This window comes from Polypterus senegalus, chromosome 5, assembly GCF_016835505.1.
Source record: "Polypterus senegalus isolate Bchr_013 chromosome 5, ASM1683550v1, whole genome shotgun sequence".
NCBI lineage: Eukaryota > Metazoa > Chordata > Cladistia > Polypteriformes > Polypteridae > Polypterus > Polypterus senegalus.
In genome coordinates this window covers 794,627-807,944 of record NC_053158.1, presented here as the reverse complement: position 1 = coordinate 807,944, position 13,318 = coordinate 794,627, and the positions used below count along the sequence as shown (strand labels likewise).

At 41.2% G+C, this 13,318-nt stretch overlaps 1 protein-coding gene across 9 annotated transcripts in view; it reads left to right on the top strand.

Moving 5' to 3' along the window:
- mllt10 (MLLT10 histone lysine methyltransferase DOT1L cofactor) overlaps positions 1 to 13,318 on the top strand; it is a 182,176-nt gene that overhangs the window by 148,032 nt on the left and 20,826 nt on the right. For all 9 annotated transcript variants that reach the window (XM_039754252.1, XM_039754251.1, XM_039754253.1 and 6 more), the window contains one exon: positions 6,381 to 6,532. In XM_039754252.1, coding sequence (XP_039610186.1) covers positions 6,381 to 6,532 — 152 coding nt within the window. The remainder of the gene's footprint in view (positions 1 to 6,380; positions 6,533 to 13,318) is intronic.

Sequence of the window (13,318 nt, the reverse complement as noted above, 5' to 3'; positions counted from 1 at the left end):
CACGGTAGATCCTGCTACAATAAATAACTGTGCTGTTCCTGTTTCACACTGAATAAAGCTGGTACTGAGACTCGGCCTTGTGTTTTGGGGTGCATGACAGGGACTCGCACATTACAGCACACACACGGTCACCATGCTATAGTAAACAATATACATACGCTCATATGGATGTTAACTATATGAGTGAGGTATGCAGACTGAGAACGAGCATGGGAGACGATTACCCACAATCCCCACGTGACACTCGGAGGACAAAGCGTATACGTACTCGCTTGTTTATCAAGTTCAAATTTATAAATACTTTTAGCTCATCTTGCAAAACACTCGTAAACCAAGTTTTCGCAATCCAAGGTTCCACTGTAATGACTTTATTGTAAAATGGTGCCTCTCAGTAATTAACACCACCCCCAAGGCATTTCAGGTATTGTTCTGTGAATCACAGTTGTTGACTTGCATCATAGCAGCCGTGTCTGTTGGGTATTACACAGCATGGCAGGGGTATGGTTTGAACCAGCAGCCTTATGGTTTTATGACTGCTTGTCTTAGTCTCTAGGCCACACATCACAATCCAGCATTAGAATGGAACAAAAGGTATTTTTTGGACATCCAGCAGTGGCTACAAAATAGGTCAACATCATCTATCCTCCCACATCATACTTTACATAAGCTTAGTACATATTAACACAGATACATTTTTTTTTTAATAGCTGAAATGTTTTTGACTAAAAAAAAAATAATCTTTTCATAAATGCTCTCCAAAATGTATGAGTTTAAAAGCAGTGAACCTCGTGTCATAGTGTGGATGAGGAAAATGGAGCTTTTTAAAATCGTTTGGCTGTCATGTGATCAGGTGCCTGGTTGTCATGCTCCAATCTTGCTGCTCTGTATACTCTTAACAGGCTGACCAGTCTACAGAATAAGATAGTGTATGACAGGTAAGGAAAATGGAAGTTTCGAGGATAGGCAGCTCCGCTCAGTAGTGATGCTGCCAGAAAGTGGCAATATTTTAAATGTTGAGTCATGTATGAAAGTAAAACCTACCCCATACCCTAACACCCACACCACACACACACACACACACTCTTTTAAGCACTCCTGCCAGTGGATCAGGCCCAACAGTGTTGTTTAACTCCTTAAAGTATCCATTGCCCCGGTTTGGCTCACAAACCTTTCCTATCTATGTGCACTTCAAAACACACAATCCACCTGTAGCTAAGCATACTTGGGCCTAGCCAGTTTTTGGATAGGAGGCTACCTAGGAAAAGCTTAGATTGCTGTGGGAAGAAGTGTTGTTGAGGCCAGCAGGGGGACGCTTCCCCAGTACTCTGTATGTGGATCCCAATGCCCCGGGGCAGTGATGGGTACAATGTGATGAGGAAATGATGCAGTCCTTAAGATGAAACGTAAAAATGAGGTCCTGAGCCTTTGGGGGCATTAAACATCCCTGTGCATCTTTTGAAAAGAACAGGATATTGCCCGATGTCCTGGCAAAGGTGATCACAATAGCCTTGTCCTTCCTGGCCCCCTAATCATCCTCGGTATCATATTGTCTTGCTATCTCTCTCGCCCCTTCACCACTTAATAGCTAATGTGTGGTGAGCACACTGGCACACCAAAGTCTTCCGTTCCAGTATCCAAGTGGCTCCACACTGCCTATGTAAAGTGCCTTGAGTAGGTTTGAAAAGCACCTAATACATGATATAATTAATTATTATAGGATGGCAGACCTGATCCTTTTTTTTTTTTTGGACGGTATGCTTTTCCACCTGTTACAGCCAACATGACCAAGGCAGAGCCTGCGGCCTGCTGCTTCTCGTCCTCTGTGATGCTGTTTAACTGTACTGATGCTGTGGCAGTAAGCCAAACGCAGTGCTCTACTTTCCTCAGGTTTACAGTGCCATTAATTACATCATTGTCAGCTGCTACACGTGAGCCATCTGGAATGCTGAGGCTGTCTAGCATTAAATAATGCAGACAATAAAAGATTGGAGGTGCAGGTAGCTCGGTATTCCAAGTTGATTTTTAAATAAAAACTTAATTCTCTCAAGCAGCACAGGCAGGGTTCAGTTTTCTTACCTGGTCTTGTGAGTGCTCATACCACACTTATTATTAAGCAGATGTCCAGGAATGCCCTGGCTGGCACTTGCGTGCCGTTGTGGTTATCTTTTGACACATTAATCAAAATGCAGTGTCTTTGGCTGCCAGTCTGCGTGCCCCCGTGGCATTTTGCTGTCTCTATTGAGAGTGGGGCTTGGCTGCACTTTCCTTCCGCCACCCCTGCTTTCAGACAGCAAATATTTAACTTGAGCCATTCATTAGTGCCGATCGACTGCACGGACCATTTATTTTCAGCATTTTAAAAATGAGCTTGTCGGTTTCTGATTGATTACCTATTGTGTTCAACTTGTAGCTTTTATCCTGCTGCTCAGAGCACTTTAGTGCTGGTCAAAGAGCATGAGGCAAGGCCACAAACCAACAGGGCAGGAGTGCCCAGTGTCTGCTGAGCTCAGGGGTTTCTTTGTGTCTTCTGTATTTTTGTTTCAAATAGCGAGGTTAAGAGGGGCTATGCTTGCCGTTGTGTTTTATCAGAGTGACATGTAAGCTCCAGTGCACTCTGGAGCGGACAATGTGGAAGTCGCTGCTGGTGTGACTGGAACATATCATACTGGACTAATAGAGTCCTTCTAGGTACCATTCTGTGTTCTGCTAGCAGCGTGACTGAAAGGTTAAAGAATTAAAATGAAGTGTTCATCCGGTCATGATTTATCTGCGTTCTTCCAACATTTACCAAACACGACAGACCCCCGAGGGAGGTGACTTCACCCCACGTGCAGGATTCTCCTCTTGTTTTCTGCCCATTAGCCAATCCAGTTTTATAAGATACCTCTGATACCAACGGCTTCTAGTTTCAGCATCAGTGCATGCATTAGTAGAGGGCAGACAGAAAACTCTGCCATTCCGTTTGCAAACTTTTTGTAATCTGTCTGTTGCATCAGAAAGTGTCGGGAAGGTTCCATTAACATGCTAGCTTATAGAAGATGGAACAGAATCTTGCATTATCTACATGGCCATGTAAAACTAACATCCTGGTCTGATTAAGCAAAACAATTGTGTGTATTTAGCGTTAACATTAACTTTCTGGGATTGGCTGTCAACACAAGAAATGTCACTCTGTAACTCGGCATGCATTACACCACGCAAAACTTGAGAGCTGTAACTCTTGGTGCCGCTAGTTTTTATTTTTTATTTTTTATTTATTATATTTTCTTACACACCTTGCTGTCATTATTTTTCTTATTTGTTCGTCTTTTTTATAATGCTTTTAAAAATGCTATAATGCATTTTGAATCAATGAAGACTTTGTCCTCAGCCTTTGAAGCCAAAAAGAGCTACCAGGGCTGATCTCGCACTCAAACCCACTTGTACTTCAGGAGCATAGTGGCGCATTAGAATGCATTTTACCTTTGTGAATAAAATCCGAGTCAATGGAATATACCATAAATGAACAGAAATTAACGAATAACCAAATTAAAATTCTCTATCCGGGAAAAATAATGAAGGCACCCATTTTAAGTGGAAAAATAAAATAATTAAAAATCAGCCAACTTCTGGTACTGCTGTACACCCAGGCTTTCTACTTCTGTACCCTCAGTCAGCCCATAGGGTAGTACCAGAATGTTCAATCCCATTCGACAAATAAAACTAAAGTCACACAATTAGACATTACCTACTACTACTCAGTCCAACACAGGAAAAATCCAATTAAGCCATTCTTCTGGAATTTACTTGTATTTTGTCTGTTAATGACAAATACGCTCTGAGATTTTTCAGGTGAGGAATACCATTCTACTCTCTGATCATGACACCAGAGACTGACAACATGTAGCTTTTGATTAGCACTTGCAAGTAAGAATTTGACAGGACTCTACAAGTGTCATAATAAGGACCCTATAAATGCAACTATCCTCAAACCTAAACCCACCCGACTACCACTCCTGTCCGAAAATCAAGCCTAAAAACTCTTTATTTAACCACTAAGGCATCTGCTGCTCTGGTTTGTTTTTCCTAATACTAACAAACCCAGGCAACAAGCCTCGACTCGGCCTTACCCGCATCTTCTCCTCTGAAATGCAAGCAGGTTTCACATCAGAGCCTTGAGTCCCTCAAAGCCAGTCAGTCCCATCAGTCAAGGGAGGTACAGCTCAAAGCATGCAATAATGAGCATGATATTCTAGGTCACATCCACACATTTCTGTGCTGTTTTTCCAGGTCTGGTGCGCAGGTACAGTTATTTGCACTTCTTTTTTTTTTATAGTTAAAGGTTATTTTGAATTGGACCGGTTTTTTTTTTTGTTTTGTTTTTTTTTTTTTGGTTTAAAGTACAAGGCCTTAGGCCTTCATCTTAAAGGGTTAAAAGCTGCTAAACATAGAAAGTATGTGGGCCCTTGGGGTGAGACACTGGCATGGAAGACACCCTTAAAAGAAGCCACTTTTGCACCTTAGACATGTCGTGTGGCAAGAGCTCTTGATTGGTTGTGTTTTTTTTGTTTTTTTTTTTGCTCATTTAATACAGTGACATTCATTGTCAGGCCGATGTGTTGACAGTTTGAGACACCATTCAATAAAGCACAACTTCATTCTCACACAGTTTCTGACCGAAAGTTTTTCACTTCATACTGTTATTTTTGTTGGGTTAGGCTAAAGGACATTTCTGTTAAGGGACAAACTAATTTTCCAACAATTTTCACAAGCAGCAAAAGACTTGGTGATGCCAACTGAAATAAGATTTGGTTGGAGGCGAGAAACAAAGTCATAACCTTCTATCTATCTATCTATCTAACCAGGAAATCAAAATTGGCCAAGAATATTGAAGGCAAGACAAAAATCAAAGGTCAAGGATATAAGTGAGAATCGGGGAAGATTTAAAATTCTTAATCAGCCTTGTGTACAAATGCACATATTATTACTTGATGTGTTCAGTCGGGTCACCCCTATACAGCACACAACAAAACAAGTGCAAGACGATACAGATTGAATACAGAGCACTTCCAGTGCATTCCTTGGTAGCATATTGATGGAAGTTTAACATACAGTTCATGTATTCTGACTTTGGCTGTCTTTTTTTGAGAAGATGGACTGCAGTGAGATAAAAACTCTTCTTGCAGTGGGAGGCGCTAGCTTTAATACTAACATATCCATGGCCTGACCTCAGTTTGGAAGACAGATGTGCCATGATGGTACAAATGGACTCTATTGTGAAAAGGATAGACACCATAATGCCTTGTAGTGTTCTCTTCTCGTGGACTGTGGTGTGCCTATACCAGACTGTGATCCCTTCTGTCCGATCAGTGTCCATAAGTGCTGCGGTAGAATCTCAGCAGTTTTCTGTTTCCACATACCACACTTCCTCAAGTGTCTGAGAATGTGATGGTGCTGCTGTGCTATTTCGATGATTGGAGTGGCACTTTGTGACCAGTTTCTCTGATATGTGTAGACCAAAATACTTGAAACAGCCCACTATCTCCACCTCTGCCCCATCGATGCAGACTGGGAGTGGTTCACCAAAATCACTTCTCTAGTTTTGTAAAGTTCAAGGGGAGATTGTTGATGTAACACCTATCAGCCTGACTGCTAATCTTCTGATGGTATTCTGTCCCATCACTGTTCTTAATGAGACTAATGACTGTTGTTATCAGCAAGTTTAATAACATGATTAATGTCCTGTCTGCCTCAACAGTCACGAGTGAATAGTGAATACAGATTTAGGCTCAGAGTAGCGACCTTGTGGAGCTTCAGTGTTTAGCTTTCATGGTGGTGATGTTTTGTTGCCAGTCCTAACTAACTGAATTCTTCCTGTTAAAAAGTCCATTATCCTGTAACACATGGTTTGGGCAGGTAAAGTTATTTGAATGTTAGAACCAGTTTGACAAGGATGCTGGTATTAAAGACTGAGCTGTGGTCATTAAATGGCATACTAGCATATCAGTTTAACTGGAACCAAAAATCTACCTATCACAAGGGCCCAGTTGAATTAGCAAAGTACGGTAAATCAAACGTCATTTCACCCACCAAGAGAGAGTGAATACTGAAAAGGTCACATAATAATAGCATTACAACTGCAACATCATTAATATGATTATCAAGGCCACACAATGCTTCCAAACAAGATGTAGGCCAAAAAAGTTTCCAGAACAAGATCCAAATGAAAACCATAAAAGAAAGTGTGATCTTCAGCTACAAAAGGCACAAAACATGCCCAGAAAAACTAGTATAAGTTTCATTGTTTGAATTATAGGCACTTTTTTATTTTTATGTAAGAATCATACTAGAGACTGAAGCTCACCGGAAAATTAATGCAAGTTTTCTCTAATTGTTCACAGGTGCATTCCAAGCCACTGATGCCCCAGCAACGCTACCAAGCACCATTTTGGGGTCAAACACTGCTGCTCTGCCAGTCTCCCAAATACCTCAGCCATCTGCCAGCCACGTGCACCAAGCAGTCCCTTCATTGGCTCCTCCTACCACAACCCAGGTGAGCTTTTGGAGCTTTTTAGCAAGACCTAAAAGAATCAGCCTTGCTTTTGGGGTCTCCAAAGTCGTCCTTGCTGCCTCTCCCAGTTTAGTGGTGGCAATATTACTCTCTGTAGTGCTGTGTGGCTTTACAACTTCCTGCTAACGAAAATGCTTGCTTTTTCTGTTGGGGTGCAACAATGGCAATGTTTGTCGATAACCAACTGTAAGTGCACTTGCTTCTCAGAACCGTTCTCTGCTTCACACTGTATGTTTTCTCTCGACTCTTACTCATTTTTTATTCTTTACATGTCTATCCTGTTAGGCAGCAAGGTTCAGTATTTCAGTATCATTAAGATTCAATGGGAAGTAAGAAATGTGTCCTGAAGCAGTTGACAGATCAGCATGTGTCAGGAGTCTGGTTTTGTGTTCTCTCTCTGTCTCTCCCTCTCTTCATAATCTTTATGGTGCAATCAAATGTGGCAAATGCCCAGATTGTGACCCTCATTTATTCATTGTACAGATGCTTTTATCCAAAGCAACACATGTTACAGCACTAGGTTACAAATACTGACTAAAACAAGTGAAAAGTAAACAACCATTAAATGAAATGCTTTTTAAACATTTGATGTGGTCACTGGCTCGGATGAATGTTGAGTTCACCTTACCAACTCCACTTAAAGTCTGGATTAACGCCACATGGCGGTAGTATGTTTTACCATTGAATAAGTGAAATTTACCGGGTTCTTTATAGAATGGCTTTCTCTCGTTCACTGACTTTTTAAACATGCACACCATAACCACGTAGGCCGTTTAGGCATCACTTTTATAAGTGCAGTGAGCATAGAAAAGACACTTTATGAATTAAATACAGTATCATTATTACCCCGCGGTACTCCACATAGGGGCTCACTAGCTTTGGCATGAGCAGACCAAACAGATGTCCCTAGATATACCTGACCTATGGCCTCTTAGGGTCAGTTTATACTTCACCCTCTGAATGCGTATGTGGATGTATCATGGCTGCAATGCATTGCTAGTGTTCATTTGATGCGTCCACTGAGCATGTCCTCAGAAATGAATGCAATGCGCTAATCGATCACAGTGGCAGAACAGTAGCGGTGCTGCCTCACAGTAGGGAGTCATGTCCCTATTGTTCCCTGCCTTTAGTTTGCATGTTTTTCTGGTGGGTTTCCATGGTGTGCTCTGGTGTCCTTCCAAGGACATGCAGGTTTGGGGATTTGGTGAGGCTAAAGTGACATTAATGTATGTGTGTGCTTGTGTTCACCTTGCGAGGGGCTGATGCCCTGTCCAGGGATTGTTTCTGTCTCGCACCCGATGCTAGCTGAAATGGGCGCGTCCCTGGATTGATGGATGTAATCATTAAACATTTCAGAGAGATTCTGGCAAGGTGTCTTTGGAATTTAATGGATATTTTGGACAATTCACAACACAGCATAGCTGAGCGTTGTTTAATCATCATGATGATATCTTACACTGCCACCTTGTGGAATCCTCCAAAATTTATATAAAGTGTATGCTAAGTATAAACACTACACTGCTTGCGTAGGAGTAGCGTCCGCAGTCGCACGTGTCTCATGAAACATAAACCCAGCCTCAACAATGGCATGTTACTCCATCCAATGTTGTTTACTACTAATGGTGTTGCCCTTCAGCCACTAACTCATACAGAAAGAATTTGTAACATATCCACATCAGGTGCCCTGCATTTAATTACCCAGAGTGTGCGGACAAAGCATAATAGTTTTAAAGCAAAGACAAATATGTTAAGATGCAGTATATAAATAATATGGAAATCTAAATGATTTATTGTAATTAAGATTACATCTTCCCTGAAGAAGGGGCCTGAGTTGCCTTGAAAGCTTGCATATTGAAATATTTTTAGTTAGCCAATAAAAGGTGTAATTTTTCTTGGCTTGTCTCTACTTTGTAAATATTAGAAAAGTTTGGATGTGAAGTCCCTATGGCCATCCAAAGGCTTCACACCAGGCAAATGAAAAGAAAGATAAGGATATGAGAACTGAAGGACTGTGTCAGCAGTACCATCTGTGCAAGGGAGTATCCGTGGAGGTGATTTGTTGAATTTTGGAAAGAAAGCTGACTGACTCATGGACAGTTGCTTTTAAGTCCAGCTGCACGGAGTGTCGCTTACCCTTTGGTGGTCCTACCTTTATGCTGATATTCCTATTGTTACTCACTGATAATTGGATAGTTGTTCTAATGATTGATTGCTTAGCTCGAGAAACTGTACTTAACAGATTATGTCTTGTCTTATTACCCTAAAATGTGGTTACATTCCTTCTGTTCCTTTGAGGCATTGATAATTTGTCAGTCTGATTCAAAATTCTTGGATACAATACATGCATAAATCTAGAAAAATGCTGAACTAAGCAAAAGTTCATATACGGTTCACAACACATCTGAATATCCTGTAGATGAGGGAAATTGGAGTTAACTCTTAAATATAGTTCCCACTGTCCCAAAATGAGGATTGTACTCTCCTTGACGTGGCATCAACAGATGCTGTTCATTAGCAATCCCAAGTGGACACAAAGGAGCATAAGACCTAATGAGGGCCTCCAAATCAGTAGTAGGAACTACAGAATACTGTGATGCATCCTGCTACACAGAACCAGGGGAGTGACCTGAGAAGGGTAATGACCTGCACTGGTCTCAGACTGGTTAAAAGACATATGTGACCATGCGGGTTCGGCTCCACGCTCCCATCGCTGTTCAGGAGCCCTTGAACCCAACACCGTCGATAATGTCACCGAGTTGAGCTAGAGAATCGAGGCAATAAACAATTGAGCAAGGGGATGGTATAAATGTGCAAAGTGCTTTTATTTAAAAAAACAATCAAAAACAAAATGTTCAATAAGGTGCTGTGCAGTTCCAAAGTTCAATAAATAAATAATCCTTTAAAGAAATCGTGGAGGTTAAAACAATAGAAAAAACAATCCTTTAAAACCAGAGGTTAAAACGTTCATACAGGAGCAGTCTTTAAAATCGTGCCAAGCTCAGTGCTTCTTTTCAACTAGTGTTCGCATTAGCGTCTCACCTGCTTCTCCCATACAGACCCTTCAACAGGCGAGACGCTCTCACTCGGCAGATGCCCTTTTCCATCACAAATACAGGTCTGGAGACCTCCCGATCCTGGCTTCGGTCTGGCAATCATCCCAGACATGAGACTTGGAACCTTGATTTCCAGGACGCCCATATCAAGGACTACAACACCAAGCCTTGCGACTCCCGCTGCCTTTCTGGTCTTCTACGGCCAGTCGCCTTTCTCTGGTCACTCCCGCTACCTGCTCGCTCAGTGGGAGCAACTTCCAACTCCAACTCCTGGGTGTTGATCCAACTCCAACTCCTGGGTGTAGGCTCAACACCCAGGCTTCCTTGCAGCTGCCCATGAGCGCTCGTTCGCTCGCCCACACGCTTCGCGTGTCTCTGTCTCTCTCACACTGACTTGCTTCCTCGCTCCCTATAACATCCATCCTTTCTTTCTCTTTTTTTTTTTTTCTCTCCCAACCGACTCACGCTTCTTTTTATATTGTGACGGGCCATAGCAGCTGCAGCACATTAGCCACAGGAACAATCATGGATGTGGGCAGTTCCTCACTTGTGCACACGGTGAGAAACGCCCACACCGTAGATTGCCCCGCGGCTTGCTACGACTATTACGCCCCCTCACGAAGCCGCCGCAAGTGCGGTGATTACTTATTTAAAAACGGCCTTTGCTCAGCAAGCTGTGGACCCATAACACCACAACATACTGCTGCTGCATTTTGGAGCCTCTGAAGTGGCTTGGCAGCACATGCTGGTAAGGAGTTGCAGTAGTCAATCCGCATCATGAACAGTACTTGAACAAGAAGTCGAGCTGATACTCCGTTAGGTTTGGTCTGACCTTGCATGTGTTGTACTGACTGAGTATGCGTGAATAAGCGACTGCTGCAGTGTGATCAGTAAAAGTTAGCTGGATGTCAATTGTCACCGTAAGGTTATATAGTGACTTAGCAAATGCTATTGCTAATAAATCGAGCTTTCCTGAGATGTTATGTTGACTCAGAGGACTGGCAGGGATAATAAGAAACTCAGACTTCGGAAAGGTTGATTTAGAGAATGGTATTCCATTGTCCAAGTTGAGATTGCACTGAGACGTACTGAGATTATAGCTTAGACCCTGTCCTTCAGATGAAATGACTGGTACAGTATTAATAGAAGTATAATGTGCATAACAGTGATATAAGAAGCCAGGAGAGTTGGTGATAAGGTCTAGTAAGGCAGTGCACAAGATGATGAGGTGAGGGTCCAGCACCAATCCTTGGGGCATCCCTGTGTTTTCCAAATGTCAGATTTTTGTACAGCAGCTACACATTTTTAACACAGAAATGTCCTTTGGGTCACCATTGACCTTTAATGGATTTTCCACTGCGTTGTTGGTTAGTTTGTTCACAACCAATAAAAACTGTAGTAAATGCCATATTTTCAGCCCTGAAACATTAGGACTTAATGAAGTGCACTAACTTTACAAAAAGTAAAAAAGTCACATTTTTATACATCTTCTACACATTTTGATTATTGCAATGTCATTTGGATCCATTTTGAGCCCCCATATTTCTGTATCTTTTGAGCCTCTAAAACCTAAATTTCCCTTTGAGAGAAATAAAGTTGGAACATTAGAAATGTTGTGACAAGAACACAAACCAATTCAGCCCACCAAGCACGTCCATCCTATTCATCTAGTTTGATAAAAAAAAAAATCGAGTGATCTCCCGTGGACTTGGATATGGAGATGATCTTTGAGGAGTAACGTGGACTTGGATATATATTATGTATAAAAAAAATCAAATTAATAAAATAATTATTATAAAAGTAAAGTTGAATAAATCGGGCTCTGCAGCTGCATGAATAAAAAAGAACCACTTCCAGTTAACAGAAATAGCCCAAAACTTGATAGACATCTACATTTTGTACCTAATACTTGTATGCAAAATTGGGTTGTCTCAAGTGAAAGCGTACTCAAATTCTCGTGTTTACATACACGCACACAGACATAATTAGAAAAAAGGGTTTTTTTGGACTCTAGGAGGTCTGAAACGTCGATTCATGAAAATCTTGAAATGGAGTTTTTGGAGGATTCCAATACTTTACCTATGCTTCATATAAGAGAAATTCAGGGAGGTCTAAAATGTTGATTCATCAAAATCTCAACATTGACTCCTTGGATGATTACTTTGTATACTAGAAAGTTAAAACATCAGGTTAAGATTTGAAGGCCCTAAAGTCCAGGGCCTCATGCATAAACCGTGCGTACGCACAGAAATGTTGCGTAAGAACGTTTCCACGTTCAAATCACGATGTATAAAACCAGCACTAGCCATAAAGCCACGCACTTTTCCACAGTACCTCATACCCTGTCGTACACAGGTTCTCTGCTCAGTTTTGCATACTGGTGGCACCCAGTGTCAAAGCAGTGTTACTGTTCCTGTGTGGTTACCCTTTGTTTCTTAGAACCACATTTCTGACTCAGCTTTATAAATACACTGAAACTAACCACCTATTGTTTATTAGTGTAATGCATCTGATTGTAGATTACCTGTAACAATATAATGGCCCAGGGAATAGCCATAGTATTCTAAATACCATAACTGCTTTAGCGTTGTTACTCTCACTGCACCTTCTTCTTCTTCTTCTTTCAGCTGCCCCCATTAGGGTTGCCACAGCGGATCATCTTTTTCCATATTACTCTCACTGCACCACTCGGGGTCTTTATATCACTGTATCTGAGTGGGGAATCACAGCAACAGCTGATCGGAAAGAGAATTATTGGGATACAGCATCAAGCACACGCCACTTTATAAAACGCGTATTTACATATGATGACGATACCATTTTTAAGATGAAATGCAGCAAAATATGTTGATTATATTATACAGATAAAACTTTAACTCCATTTAAATAATCTGTATTGTTAATAATTAAACATGTGAGGACACGGTGCCGCAGCTCTAGCAAGTTCACGTATTGTTCCTGCCTTGCACGCTGTATATTTGCTGAGGCTGGCGCGACACTGGCAGGATAGATGGATAGAATAATTAAACACGTTCAATGAAGATGTTTCAGTGTTCCTTAAAAGATTTGAAGAACCTTCGTTGTAAGCTTACAGATGGCTTAACGTTGATTACAGAGCTGATTGGGTATTCAGGGAAAGAAAAGTAAGAACAAGAATTGGAGATGAGTACGTTTGAAAGAGACAGGACTGCTACAATAAAGTATTTCATCGAAGGTTGCGCATAGCGCAGCAGTATCTTGTGTGAGACACGAACAATCACTGCGCCGTCGTTTAATAACCTGCTTTCATTCCAATGATCACGAAAATGATATCACGTATACATCTCAGTATTTTAATTATTCAGAGAGCTGTAATATCACAAATGTAAAGGATTCTATGTCCTGTCAGAGAAAGAGAAAAAATGGAAGCACTTAGTGATTCATACACACGGGAGCACATTGAAGATCAAATACAAAACAAAGCATTTGACGTGCTACTTTAGTTATAATGGGATTTGAGAAACTAGTAAATTAAATGAATTTAAGATGAAGTTTATGATGATCTATTTTAATGACAAAATAAAACTATGTGATTAAAGTGGAAATTTCGAGATTAAAGTTGACATTTCGTGCTTTTTTCCCCACTGTGGCTATTTTTTTTTTTTTTTTTTGTCTGTACCCTAATAAGCTCAGACGGTGGGCTACAACTTGCCTTTTCATGGCAACTTTGATATGT